This window comes from Lithobates pipiens, unplaced genomic scaffold, assembly GCF_037356315.1.
Source record: "Lithobates pipiens isolate NorthernLeopardFrog02 unplaced genomic scaffold, aLitPip1_a1.2 Scaffold_25, whole genome shotgun sequence".
NCBI classification, from domain to species: domain Eukaryota; kingdom Metazoa; phylum Chordata; class Amphibia; order Anura; family Ranidae; genus Lithobates; species Lithobates pipiens.
The window spans coordinates 176048844-176064300 of NW_027507787.1; the positions used below are offsets into that span (position 1 = coordinate 176048844).

The following is a 15457-nucleotide window of genomic DNA, read 5'->3' on the forward strand; positions in this document are numbered from 1 at the left end:
ACAAACTGTAGCAAGGAGAATTTCATTTTGAACTTAAAGGTGTTGTAAAGGAAAAAATATTATCTCCTAACTAGCTTCCTTTTACCTAATGCAGTGCTTGTCACTAACCCCTTCCATCGATTTCTCTTGCAATTGTCCTTTTTTTCTTCATTGAAATCCTCACTTCCTTTTACTCTGTATGTAACTACACACCATCAGGCGAGCCGTTCTGCCTGGTGGTGAGTGTCATGCTCGCCCCCACCCTTGGACTACAGGAGTGCGTCAGGACGCTCTCTACGTTGAACATAGACACACAAGGGCTGTGTGTTAGTGGGCATGTATATCACACAGCAGAGCCGCCTCCCTTGGCTTAGTTTCCGTTCTTCACTGGCCCGCCTTGACCCCGTCCTCTTGCTGCATGGACATTTGGAATCCTATGCTCGGCTATTGGAAAGTACAGCAGCAACATCAAAACATTTTGTCAAACAACAAGTTAATGTTAAATTTATCCTTACAGTTGCCTAATGGTCTAAAATTAAAACTGAAAATTTTAATATTGTTCATAAAAGATAGTAAAGTCTGTTTAGATCGGTGCCTTCACTATATGCAATCACAAGCTTGCGTTGTGTGTCTACTAGCAAAATACCAACAAAAATGCCCTCTCCCCCTCAACATTGCCTAAGCTGTAATAGATTTTCTTTTGTTTTTACAAAATTTGAAATGTGGTACTAGATTGCATCATTGGACACGGGTATAACATGCATGCCCTTAAATTATACCAGTCACCTGCATTGTTTATTAAATTATTATTTCAATTATTAGTATAATTTTATTTTTTTTATTTGTCCTTATTGTAATTTCTAAATCAATGTAAAACATTTTGTCATGAATTTATATCAGTTGAATAATAACCCAATTTGCAAATATTTCCTATGGTGTATAAATATACTGTCTGTCCTGTACGGTATAAGAGGAATTTTGACTCGCTTATCTCAAAGTACAGTACAGGCCACAGACCACCCCACTTCCATTCTTTGCTTTACTTTCTATTACTTGCCACGGGACTGAGGATTCACTGAATGTATTGGAGATATAAGGAAAGCACCCAGGGGGTATTTTCTCTAAAGCCTTGCCAGTGTCCAGTCACCTGTACAGGACTATGTTGTGTATAAATATCCTGTACTATACGCGAAGATATGGAAATTAAAATGTCACTAAACCCGCAACTGTAAACTCAGTCTGTATATGCAGTAAAGCATGCGTATTATGTTCACTATGGAACCTAAGGGGTAATCCTCTGCATTGTGTAAAAAGGCTTCTTAATCTTGTATGCACAGATCCTCCCTTCCCTGCACTGTCCCCCTTGACAAGTCCAGATAAGACAGCCTTTGGAGTCAGGCTGCACATGTTCAGTTTGACTTGTGTTGCTAGAGAGGTTTCTGTTTTTTTTTATTTTGTTTTTATTTTATTTATTTTTTTTCCTTTTTTGCATGTGATCAGCTGTCACAAACCATGAAACTGACTGAGACAGAAGTACAATCAAATCACACTTGTTTATTAATAAAAAGGTAAATAGAAAAAAGCGTAGTCAAGCATAGCCAGAGTCCTGTAGTCAGCCAGTCCAAAGTTCATTAACCAGATCGGGTAATCAGCCAGGCCGGAAGTCGGGGATCCAAGGAGAGCAACCGCAAGCAGGATAAGAAGCCAGGTGGGATGTCAGCAAGCTAGTCTTGAAACAAACCGCAGGAGATGGTTCCTTGTGATGTAACCAATGCGAAGGCAAATGAAAAAGGGAGCAGGAAGGCTTTAAATAGGCAGGTCAGACGAGCATCATCAGGAACAGCTGGTAACTGTGGAAAGAGAAGAGCTTGCAATTACCTGACAGCTGAGCGGCCAGCCCAGAGGAGGAAGGGCTAAGCCAGCCCTGACATCAGCACAGGGCCAATTGGCACTGTCCAGACCTAGGGTCAGGAGCCCTGCAGCCCCATAGGACAGCTCAGTGCAATGAAAACTTCTCCTACAAGCTTCACCAATAACTGATAGAAATCACAAGACTGCTATATACAGCTGATGAGCTTAAATGTACCAAAATAATTGCATTTCCATGTTCTGTGTACTGTGGAAGACCAAATCTAGTGAATGCAGTGGTCTGGGTTTAGTAATGCTTTAAGATTAGTCAAAATGTATTTTTCTTACTGTATTTGTTCTCATTGGATAAACTTTACTTTGGCATCTTTATCCCTGTAACCAGGGCAGAAAAGAGAAGAAATATCCCTTAATAGAGACAGGCGTCAATAGAAACTACTCGCCCTTCTCTTTGCTATTCAAAACCTACAACATTACATTGTCAGTGTAATAAAGTGCTGTATTGTATAAATCAGTAGTAACAGAAGTTCTGTTCTTTCCGGTAATGTTCTGTGATTGGTTGCTGCGAGTTCTTGCCCTGGATTGCCTTGTGTATTTTTAGAGCTTGACATGATGTTCTTCAAGTAGCTTCCGCATCCTTTGCAGTCTTTGATAAAAAGGAAGAAATAGAGCAAGTGCTAATTCCAGCACCACGGACAGCGTTTAAACAGATTTAGAGTTTGCTTTGTGTTGAGGTGGTTTTAAAAAAAATGTATGATGCTAAAAGGCAATATTGTTTAAAAAAATAAAAATAAACCTGCTGGTTTCGGGACACACTAGTTGCTTTGGTAAATGTATTTTTTTCGTCCTAGATCTGTATTATGAATTTGTTTAAAAATGAATTTCTGTTAAATGCCACACACAAAGAAGCAAAACGATATATGTTTGTGAGCTGAATCCTTTTTTTATGCTCCATTCACACTTGTACAACTCAAGTCGAGACTTTGAAGTTTAGCTTTGAGATTCCGTTCACACTTGTGTGACTTGTCAGACAGCTTTGAACACTAAATGGACACGCCTCATGTTTTTCATTGAAAACCAGTCAGATATGTGCAACCTAAAGTCGCATTGACTTTAAAAAGGTTCCTGCACTACTGTAGTCAAACTTTCGTTCAACTTGAGTGCTATAGAATTCAATGTATATCCTCAAGTTGCTTGAAAGTCGCAACCTGCAACAGTTGTCAATTGTCATTCAAAGCAAAAGTCGCCTCAAATTTGCACTAAAATTGTGCTCCTAAGTGTGCAGCTTGGATGCATCTTTTGGCTTTGATCAATGCTAATAAACTGTTGCATGTATAACTATCAGTTGCAACTTTTGAGGGTTCATATTGCAGTATATGGCACTCAAGTTGCATGAAAGTTAGACTAAAGTAGTGCAGGAACCTTTTTTAAAGTTGCTGCGACTGTCGCATGTATTTGAATTGTTCTCATTGAAAAACATGGGGTGTGACTTTAGTGTCCAAAGTCGCATCACCTGTCGCATAAGTGTGTATGAAGCCAAATTGGCAAGTAAAATCAGTCGGTAAATTATTCATTAGTTGCAGAAAATTGTGTAGCTCTTTTTAAAGCTTCAATTTCTCTTGATTTTATTTATTTTATCAGAGTTTTTATCTAATCTACTGCAGCCAGATTTTGGTATTCTTTGTGCAGTTCTAAGCAGGTCAGCAGCCTCTTGTCTGATCAACAAAGCTCTATCATCTCCTCTTCCTCCCTCCTCCCTTTCTCTTATTTTAATTGCCCACATGCTTCTTCTTTAATCCCTATATATTCCATTTTACAGTTTAGGATCACAAGGAAGGAAGATACTTTCTGTATTAATAAAAATATTTGTTTTTCTTTTTGAAGTGTAATATTCTGCACAAAAACTTATTTTTATTTTTTATTTTTTTTATCTTCCAGGACCGAAATAGGCCCTATGACTCCTTTAACCTGCACTCTTTGGAGAATTCGTTAATGGATATGATAAGGACTGATCATGAACCTCTGAAAGGTAAATATTCAGTGCCCTTTGTCATCTTACACTTCAGGTGAATGTTGACCCCTTCAGCCCCAGAAGATTTTACCCCCTTCCTGACCAGAGCACTTTTTGCAATTCGGCACTGCGTGGCTTTAACTGATAATCGCGCTGTCGTGTGACGTTGCACCCAAACAAAATTGATGTCCTTTTTTTCCCACAAATAGTTCTTTTGGTGATATTTGATCCCCTCTTGCAGTTTTTATTTTTTATAGCAAAAACAAACTTTTTTTCAACTTTTTTTTTTTTTTTTTAATAGTTTATAGTATAATATCCCCCAAAAATATATAGAACTATTTTTTTTCGACTCCGTTTAAGCTGATATGCATTCTACATATTTTTGGCAAAAAAATCGAAATAAGCGTATATTGATGGGTTTTTGGGCAAAATTTATAGCGTCTACAAAATAGGGCGTAATTTTATGGTATTTTTTATTTTTTTAGTAATGGCGGCGATCTAGTTTTTTTTTTTTTTTTTTTTTTTTTTTCAGGACTGCGACATTATGGCGGACATGTCAGACAGTTTTTACACATTTTTGGGACCATGGGCATTTTTACAGCGATCAGTGTTATAAAAATGCATTGATGACTGTAAAAATGACACTGGTAGTGAAGGGGTTAAGAGAAAGGGGGTGGAGAAAGACAACAAAAGTGCCTGCACTCCTTCCAATGCTTCTTTCAGGAATAGGACAATAAAGACACCAGTTGTGCAAGGGCACAAGTGTGCTTGAAGGTTCCCATAAACAATTGTGGGATGTTGTCTGTCTGTCCTAGTATTGGGAATAAAGATTACTCATGTGGCTTTAGTGTTTAAGGGTAACCCTGTTTAGAAATCTTTTGCAGAATCTGCCTTGTTACAAGACTCACCAGCTGTTTGCATATTTAATGCAGTGCAGAAGGCCACCAGTTAAAACCCACAATGAGGTCTCCAAAGCTCCCAGAAAGAATAGGCCACAGGTGTAATAATTACTATTAGTATTTAGTAATCCTAATATTACCCTTCAAACCCTGTGCGCCCCCACCAAATTCCTGTCTGAGACTTCTACAACCAATCGTTGAATAGTCTTGAATAAATGTACCATATATCATGCTTATAGTGCACAAACATCTCGGGGTGTGTGTGTGTGTGTGTGTGTGTGTGTGTGTGTGTGTGTGTGTGTATATATATATATATATATATATATATATATATATATATATATATATATGTATATATAATATTATACACACCCTCACATTTTTGTAAATATTTTATATCTTTTCATGTGACAACACTGAGGAAATTACACTTTGCTACAATGTAAAGTAGTGAGTGTACAGCTTGTATAACAGTGTAAATTTGCTGTCCCCTCAAAATGACTCAAAACACAGCGGTTAATGTCTAAACCAGTGCCCCCTAAGGGAAAATGTCCAAATTAGGCCAAAAATTCCAATATTTTGCGTGGCCACCATTATTTTCCAGCACTGCCTTAACCCCTTGGGCATGGAGTTCACCAGAGCTTCACAGTTTGCCACTGGAGTTCTCTTCCACTCCTCCATGATGACATCCAGGAGCTGGTGGATGTTAGAGACCTTGTGCTCCTCCACGTTCCATTTTTGAGGATGCCCCACAGATGGTCAATAGGGTTTAGGTCTGGAGACATGCTTTCCTTCTGGGATGACAGCCATGCACACCAATTCGATGCAGTGTGCAGCCTATGGTCTGAGTACTGACATGCTAACCCAACCCCTTCAACCTCTGCAGCTTTGTACATGCATTTAATAAACACTATTTTGGATGTCATCCTGAGTGCTGACCATCGCTTTCCTTTTAACCTCTGCAGCAATGCTGGCAGCACTCGTATGTCTATTTCCAAAGACACTATTTATACCATTACATGACCATATCCACTGTCGCTACCGAATAAATCCAAATAGTGGCAGTGGGCCCCTCTGAAAGAAATAAGTCCTTATGTCACTCCTCAGAGTCTACAAGGCCGAAGCCGTAGCTAACATATAGTCAGAAAAAAGAAAGAAAAGAGACTTTTCCCCTGCTGTTGTGTCCCGCTTTTAACTTGCGTACCAGCACCAGGAGAAAAGAAAAGTAGCTACCTTAGGTTTCGGTGAACACATAGGACATTTGATATAAAAAATATTTTTATTTCTTTCTATACATAAAACAATAAACCTTGATTGAATTGCATCAATCGATCCTAGATGTTTATAAAGACAACCTCTGGATATGATGCTGAGCACATACTCCACTTTTTTGGTTGACCATGGCGAGGCCTGCTCTGAGTGGAACCTGTCCTGCTAAACGGCTGTATGGGCTTGGCCACTGTGCTGCAGATGAGTTTCAAGGTCTGGGCAATCTTTTTATGCCATCTTTATGTAGAGCAGCAATTATTTTTTTCAGATCCTCAGAGTTCTTTGCCATGAGGTGCCATGTTGAACTTCCAGAGACCAGTAGAGAGAGTGAGAGCGATAACACCAAATTTAACACACCTGCTTCCCATTGACACCTGAAACCTTTTAACACTAACAAGTAATTACAGATGGTTGCAAATGGTATAACTTTCCATCATACAACATACAGAAGTTAGAAACTTGCACTATAACCAGTGCAAGAATGGAAATGCATTTTGTATGCAGTACTCCTGTGGCAAAATGTTGTGATATATTTCCAGGTCAAACTAGTCCTATAACTATCTCCTATATAATAGTTGCCTACACAGCTATTCCTATTGAAACAGTGGAGTTATGTTTAATTTTTACACTTATAGGTGACAGTTGCATTTGTCAATCATTAGGCAATCTCCTAGTTCATGCTAGCAAACCCGAATGGCCATTTTCAAAGTAGACCGTTTTTGACCCTATTTGGCCCTTTATATGGGGTTTAGAGTGATGCTAAACCTTAAGCTGGTTACGAATAGAAAACTTTTGGCGTTTAATAATACTTGGTCGGATTTGAAATAAAGCCTTGCTAAACTGTATAAAAATAGGTCACTCCTACATTTCCCCTTATTGGGGAGCTGGGTGCTCCAAGGAGGTTTCTGGAAGAAAAATCTAAAACTATGCCTTACATGGACGTGCCTACAATGAGCATATTGAGCTTGGGATAAGCAGATCATTGCTCAAAATCACATGGTGCTGCTTGGCCTTTCACCTGCTGTGTGTACAGGCTTGGTTCATCGATTAACACCAGATGATGAGACAAAAGCACAGCAATGTAAACTTTGTGCTCAATATGTTCTAGGAGTGGCCAGTGCCTTATTTTAGATGTCTATTTGCTTATAGGAGACCTACAGAGCATCATAGGGCATGGGCATACATCAGTTAACTCATGTAAGTCTGACAGTGTAATCTTTTTATAATAGATATTGTATTAGAAATATATTAGAATTCTTTTTAGCTACCACCATTTTGAATGCTTGCTCCAGCTGTCCAAGCATAGAACAGTAAAAACAATCCTGCTTCAGGTGAACTGGCAATGATGGGGTGCAAGCCCTGTCATTACTGCAGAGTACATGTGAAGAAAGAAGATTGGATGGCTGCATACCCATATAATGCAGATAAAAGCTTCTTTATTCAAAAAAGCATCAATAAAAAATGGCACAAGGCATGTTGGCAGGGGAAAAAAAGGTTGCCGCATTTCACACGTTTAAGCGGCAGTAAACCCAGTTTGGTTGTGCTCTCAACCAAACTTTCAAACCATCCAATGGCTGGTGTCATAACTGATCACATGTGCAGCATTATGGCAGTTGAAGAATTATTAGAGGCCAAGATGGCGGCTTCCTTGACTGAAAACGATAGGGTTTTCCACTTTAAGTACGTGCTTTATCAAAACCGCATAGAACAGTGTCTGGATCTTCTGACTTTGTGTTTTAGTTTAGTATGAAGTTAAAATAAAAAATCTATAACTGTGATTTTGTTATTAGCCATTGCAGATAATCCTATATTGCTTTCATTTGCTATGCAATATAGCGATCTCTTCCCTTTACATTTATTATTTATAATGATCCTAATGGCTATTTCCGGTGGGAAGTGAGTTTTAAATTTTTGCTTTTACAGTGCCTTGCGAAAGTATTCGGCCCCCTTGAACTTTTCAACCTTTTGCCACATTTCAGGCTTCAAACATAAAGATATAAATCACCAACAAGTGGGACACAATTGTGAAGTGGAACGAAATCTATTGGATTTTTGAAACTTTTTTAACTAATAAAAAAATGAAAAGTGGGGCGTGCAAAATTATTCGGCCCCCTTGCGTTAATACTTTGTAGAGCCACAGTGGTCTGATACTCCTTCCATTTCAAAATGATCGCTTGCACAGTGCTCCTTGGGATGTTTAAAGCTTGGGAAATCTTTTTGTATCCAAATCTGGCTTTAAACTTCTCCACAACAGTATTACGGACCTGCCTGGTGTGTTCCTTGGTCTTCATGATGCTCTCTGCGCTTTCAACAGAACCCTGAGACTATCACAGAGCAGGTGCATTTATACAGAGACTTGATTACACACAGGTGGATTCTATTTATCACCATCAGTCATTTAGGATAACATTGGATCATTCAGAGATCCTCGCTGAACTTCTGGAGTGAGTTTGCTGCACTGAAAGTAAAGGGGCCGAATAATTTTGCACGCACCACTTTTCAGTTTATTTGCTAAAAAAGTTTAAATTATCCAATAGATTTCGTTCCACTTCACAATTGTGTCCCACTTGTTGGTGATTCTTCACAAAAAATTAAAATTTTATATCTTTGTTTGAAGCCTGAAATGTGGCAAAAGGTTGAAAAGTTCAAGGGGGCCGAATACTTTCGCAAGGCACTGTATTTCTTGAACTAAGACTGATTCTATCCAGTACTTCCTGGTGTGCCAGTTTTCCCTCTGCTTCGTACTTTGGTTCCTTCTGACCTCTACATCACTACTGTATCCTGTAAGATTTATTGCCCCACCTGCCAGAAATAGAAGTATGTTTCTTTTTTTTAGGCCTGTTTCAGACAAGCTTCAGCTTGTATAAGAGCAGTGTGAACGGTAAGCATTTACAGTGCATTTGCAGTAGGTGATACTGATACTAAGAATTTGCATGAGTATCGGTACTTGTACAAATCAGCCGATGCCTTCAGGTTCAGTTCTTTCATCTATCGGCGGGATTCCCCTGCTGACAGATGAAATGTATACAAAAGAATGCAGGCAATTATTGGTTAAGGAGCGGGGTCACCACTTAACGGATGACATTTCAGCTATCAGTAGGGATTTCCCTTCCCTGCAGTGGCCACGCCCTCCATCTTGGCTCCATTTTCGGGTCCTCCAGGCAATTTCTGGGGGTGGCTGACAGGTAACTGATCTGCCTGGTGAGTAGTGTGTCCTACACTGAGCCAGGCATTGCCTCCACCTCTGACTTCCCTAAGTGTCTCAGCTGCTGCAGAACTTGGAGGGAGAGGGCGTTGTAGTGCAGTGATTGTCAGCCATAGGGTTCCCAAATACCCCGCTCCCCCCCCCCCTTCCCGCATTTACCCTCCCTCCTCCCTTCATGTATATACAAACAATAACCCCACCCCTCAACCCTATACAATAACACCCTAAACAATAATCCACTTCTCTCAAACTGCATGTCAGAATGATCAGCAGGTCTAGGGATATCTGTTTATGAATTTTCAACCTGACTGTATGCCTTGTAAAACTTGGGTAAGTAAAAGGTGGGGTGAGGGGCAGATGCTGACACCTAGACATTTTGTATCTTGATGCAAGCAATACATTAACCATTTGCCACCCAGGCCAATTCTGACATTTCTCTCCTACATGTAAAAATCATCATATTTTTTATTTATTTGTTGCTAGAAAATGACATGAAACCCCCAAACATTATATATTTTTATTTTAGCAGCGACCCTGGAGAATAGAATGGCAGTCATTGCAACTTTTTATCTTGCATGGTATTGGCGCAGAAATTTTTTTTTAAATTTTTTTTAGCAGTTTCATGCTAAAAAAAAAAGTTAGCCCAATTTTTTTGCATAATGTGAAAGCTGTTACGTCGAGTGAGTAGAGGCCTAACATGTCATGCTTCAAAATTGCACATGCTCGTGGAATGGCACTAAACTTAGTTAAAAATTCCCATAGACGGTGCTTTAAAAATTTTTTACTCGTTACATGTTTTGAGTTGGAGGTCGTCTAGGGCTAGAATTATTGCTCCCGCTATAACTTTTGCGGCGATACCTCACGTGTTGTTTGAACACCGTTTCCTTATGTGATGGGACTTACATATGCATTTGCTTCTGCGTGCGAGCACACGGGGACAGACTCCTTAATTTTTTATTACATTTTTTTTATTTTGACACGATTTTTAATCCCTTTTATTTCTATTTCAAGGAATGTAAACATCCTTTTATTGGGCATAAGCATGACAGCTCCTCTTTTTACAGTGAGATATGCGGTCAATAAGACCCCACTTCTCACCTCTAGGCTGGGAAGCCTGAAATTAAAATATCTCCCCTTCCCAGTCGAGTCGGTGCCATTTGTTTGAATGCAGTTGCCGAGCATGACGTCATAACATCACCCGGCCTATGAATATGCATAGAGACTCCAGGTCCCGCAGAAATCTCTATGGTCAACGTCCGGGGTCGGCGAGTCCTTTCTCTGACTCACCGATGGCAGCAGTGTGTTGGTAGAAGCACCAGCGGGGGGGGGGATGTCCCCTCTTGTCGCCCGTAAGAATGATCAAGTGGTGGAACAGCCGGTATGATCATTCTTGTGGTGTAGGTAATTGCCGTCTGAATGATGCCTGTAGCTGCAGGCCTCATTCACATATCCCTGCTCAAATTACGTCGTATGATGGCAGGCAGGAAGTGGTTGAGGTAAAAAATATTTAGGCTTTACAACCACTATAAGTAAAGCACGGGAATAAAAAAAGAATCGCATGACATTAAAAACACCATCATGCTAGTGCCTGAAAAGCACCGCTAAAGCACAGCAAAAACAACCGCCGCTTTAGTGTGAAAGGGGTCTTAAAGTAACACTGTACTTGCAATTATTAAACAAGAAATATTCATTTCTGCCACTAGGGACCACTGCAGGGGAAAGGTTTCAGTTTAGTTTGCTTGTGGGCTCCATCTTTGTACCTCCTATAGTTGGGATACAGTAGGTGCTTTCTGTCCTCTCAGACCTTAAAAGAGAAGTAAAGGTTTGTGTACTTTTATGTTTTTTTTTTCGCTTGGTTTTCAGAGCTCCCCGAACAAAGAGCTGTAGACCGTCAGTCACAGCTCTCTGCTGTGCTCCCTCCTCACTCATTGGAGTGATGGGCTGTGGAGGGGATGGCTCGCTGAGAGGCTGAGCTGTGTGTCAGTCCAGGGATCTTGCAGATCCCGACTCCGTGTTTGGGATGCTTCGGTGCTTGGACTGACAGCAGTGACATCAGCAGAGAGCTGACTTCAGCCCACTCTTTGCTGAAAACGGGTCACAGGAGTGTAAATGAACTGCACTCCTGTGATCCATTGAAGTACAGCCAAACAAGCTTTGGCTGGACTCCTCTCTCCTTCTTTTTTTATTTTATTTTATTGGTGTTAAACACATACAGGTGATTGACACATAACGTAAAGACAGCAAAAAGGTGGCCCACGCACGCGTCCCATATGTGTATATTGGTAAGGAATCAAACTCCAGGAAGTGCGTGTCACCTTTGAGTAAAGAAGGTGAGGTTCCCTTGATTAATGCCATGAAAGTCAGCTGTTACCATCTTTCCTGCTCCCACATGAGTCCAAATAGCAAATATACAAATGAGATTAATAAAGAAGGGGGGAAAAAAAGTACTCAGACAGCTATACTGTGGGAAATTAAATGTCTGATTAGGAGTTAATTTGAAAAGGGCTATTAGACGTTCACCCACAGATAACCTGAATTATGCTGTGGATGGTTCTGCTAACCATTTAGACCACACTTTCTGGTACTTTATAGGACAGCCCTGGTTGATGTGTGTCCTTGTAGAGGGGTAGGCTCTTATTCACCAGCTGTTTCCAGAAAGTACTTGTAGGTGGGGCCGTTTTCTTCCAGTAAAGTGTGATGGCTTTTCTGGTATAGAACATTAGTAGATTCACCATAGTGTGCCCCACCACAGTGGGGAACAACTGCTCAACAAGACCTAATGGGCATACTGACATGGAAGGCTGTAGAGGCATATCACTGACTAAACGAATGTATAACACTTCTTCCCAGAACCCCGTGATAGCTGGGCAGGTCCAGAAAATGTGGCTAAAGTCTCCCGGGGTACTCCCACATCTCCAGCACTCCGGGGGGGAGGTGGAGCCCATTTTGTGTAGTCTCTATGGGGTATAGTAGACCTGGTGGATCAGCTTAAACTGTATTAAGCGGTCTCTGAGAGAAACTAAGGACCAGAATGAGAAGTCGCAGACATCATCCCAGTCATCAATGTTAAGACGTTCTGAAGCCAATGGGCCCGGAGTTTCTCCATAGCTGGTAGTGAAACTCTAAAGAGATGAGAGTATATCTGGGAAGTTGTGTTTTTTTTTTTTTTTTTGTTTTTTTTTTTTTTTTTATTTTTTTTTTTTTTTTATTGTACAGTTGAGCCTGAGGATATCTTCCAGAGGTGCTTGTATGAGCTGGGGGTTAGAGTGGGGCAATTGGCAGCTGAAGGCATGGGGGAGTTGTAACTATCGAAAGAAATTTCATTCTGGAATATTACATTTAGAGCGTAGGAGAGATGGCGAAATCAAGGAGTTATCTTCAGCTATTTGGGAAAGTGTTTTTGTTAAATTTTAGTCCAGGCGTAAAGCTCTGGTATCATGCAGATTTGGGCTAGATTGGGATTACACCATAGTGGGACATTCGGGGAGTGTTTATTTTTGGGATATTGTTCAAGTTTTAGACTCCCTCTCCATGCCCACAGAGTAGTGGTCATAGACAGCGTTGCATATGGAGTATGGGGGGGCGGTGCGGAAAAGTAAGAATTTTAGGGCCTCTAGTGACTGTACCACTGCCGCTTCAAGTAGCACTGCTGAGTTGGTGGCATCTGTATTCAGCCACCACCCCACCGTGGCCAAGAAATATTTTATAAAAGTCTGGGAATGCCAAGCCTCCCTGGGAGGCCGGGAGCATCAAAGTGGTCCACCTATATCTTGGAGATTGTTTTCCTATGTCTGGGTCCCTCAATTTGTAGAGCTGGGTGAAGAAAGCTTTTGCGATCCACTGTGGCGAGTGTCTGAAAAGGTAGGTGAATTTTGGCGAAACCTTCATTTTGATCAGGTTGATTTGCCCTATTAGCGATTTGGAGGTAGGGACTCCCATGCCTTCAGCTTCAGCCTAACCTCTTGGATTATTGGAGACAAGTTTAGAGTTATGTAGTCGGTAGCTTTTCTATATATTTCTATTCTATTGTGGGAAGAAATATTATTTTCTTTAAGAGTCTTCCAGGACAGCAAACACGTTAACCTCCACCAGATAAAAGGATGGTCCTCCAGGCCCCATGTCAGTATTGGGGTTTCCTGGAACTGGTTCCCCTAGGTCTCATGAGCATGGCTCCTCTGGCGTTTTTGGGGTGGTATTCCTACCTTCTTCTCCTCCCAGAGCAGCACATCCACCAGGGGAGTAGGTCTGTGGCTGCTGTCCATGCTTTTTAGTGCATGGGGAATGCCAGCACTGCTGTGTACATTTGGAGCTCTGGTCCGCTAGCCTCATGGCGGCAATCGGCTGTTCTCGCCCTGTTAAACAGCATGGCTGGAGTGTGCAGGGAAAGAGAGGAAGCTGCACGCATGACGGCCGCATTCCGAGCTGGGCCACAGGAAGTATCCGGCAGGGCCACTTCTGTGGTGTGTGACGTAATCACCGGGTGCCAGAGACGTTCGTTCCTATCTCTAAAAATTCTGTGATCAGGGACACTGGTGTTTAAAATGGTGAAACCCAGCAGAGGCTGCAGACAACTACAAGGGCAGGATGGACTCCCCTGCGACACCTGCACAGGCAACGGAAGCAGACCCTAACACCAGCACCCCACAGGTAAGCCTGAAGTGTATCCTGTGACTTTTCTCCCCCTTGTAACCAGTAGGAACTAGGTGAGGGGGCTAGATTTTCCTTTTCTTCCTGCTTGGGGTGTTAAGGAGTGTATGTGGCATAAAATGTATTGGTCATTTTGGTCTCTTGCAGGCCAAGACTCAGGACAAGGCCCAAGCACAGCAACCAAAAAGGAAATGTGCAGTTTGCTGAAGCAAATTAAGCTCCTCCATGGAGCAAAGCAGTTTACCACACCTGTATAGACAGCCTAGTTAAGGATGACCCAGTAGTCTTCTGTCAGAAAATGCTGACTAATGTTAGAGATGAGCTTATGTCGACGTTGAGCTAATTTTAAAACTCTAAATCGACAAAATTCAGGTTTCCCTCAGAGGGTCCATCTCCAGTTAAGACTTCAGCCGGATCTGCCCAGTCTTCTTGAGAAAAATCGGGGTCAGATACAGGGCCAAGGGATAAAGAATCTGCAAGGGCCTCGAGGTATAAGTTATCATTGGAAGATGTAGATGACTTATTAAAGGCTATCTATACGAAACTTGGTGTAGAAGAGAAGGTACAATTGTCTAAACATGACCTTTTATGTACAGAGGTTTACATAAGAAAAAGGCTAGATTTTTTCTAGTGCATAGTTCCCTTCTAGATACTATCAAGCTACAGTCAGAAAATCCAGAGAGAAAACCTTTTCTCTTCCGGTAAACGTAACAAAAGGTTTCCATTTGAAGAGGACACAGCACAGCCATGGAACAAAAATCCTAAGTTAGACGCACCTCTTTCAAAAGTTTCTAAAAACTCAGACCTGGCATTTGACCATATGGGCACGCTTAGGGATCTGATGGGTAGAAGAGGAGATACTTTTCTTCACAGAGCCTGGGACTCCGCCATTGGGAATCTTAAACCAGCTCTGGCCTCCGTGTTTAGCCGGAAATTTAGTAGTTTGATTGACACAAATACAAACACACTTGTTGGCAGGAGAGGAGCAGATTCTGAAATCTTTCCTTCTTCCCTTTAACAGGCGATCGTCTTTTTGGCCCAGGTCTGCAGGAGGTGCTGGAACGTGCGGCCGATAGAAAAAAGGCCTTTCCAGAAAATAACAAAAAGCCGACAGCCGGAATTTTTTTTTTTGTGGCCAAAGTAGGCAGCAAGGTTTTAGCAATAGGGACAATAGGCCCAAAAAACATTGGACAGGGTGCAAGGGCAGGGGTAGAGGTGTCTCGTTTAACCCTCCTCAACAAACCTGCCAAGCCATGGTGACTCGTGGGAGGAAGGTTGAGGGCTTTTCTCCCACAATGGGCAGCAGTCACCTCAAGTCCATTCATCCTGGACCTAGTGACCAATGGGTACAGGCTGGAATTTTCTTGCCAGCCACCAGAGCGATTATTGGTCACCTTCCCTCCCCAAGATCAGGTAAAAGCGAGGGCACTGGGTCTCCAAATTGGACACTTGATAGATCAAAAGGTTCCGATGCCGGTTCCCCGGTTGGATCTGGGCAAGGGATTTTATTCCCATATATTTGTCATTAGAAAGCCATCTGGAAAATATCAGCTTATCCTGAACCTTTGGTCTCTAAACTGG

The 15457-nt window shown here is 41.5% G+C and overlaps 1 protein-coding gene across 4 annotated transcripts in view; it reads left to right on the top strand.

The window, feature by feature from the left end:
• CPEB3 (cytoplasmic polyadenylation element binding protein 3) overlaps positions 1-15457 on the top strand; it is a 208854-nt gene that overhangs the window by 90567 nt on the left and 102830 nt on the right. For all 4 annotated transcript variants that reach the window (XM_077455226.1, XM_077455224.1, XM_077455225.1 and 1 more), the window contains one exon: positions 3784-3874. In XM_077455226.1, the coding sequence (XP_077311352.1) occupies positions 3784-3874 (91 nt within the window). The remainder of the gene's footprint in view (positions 1-3783; positions 3875-15457) is intronic.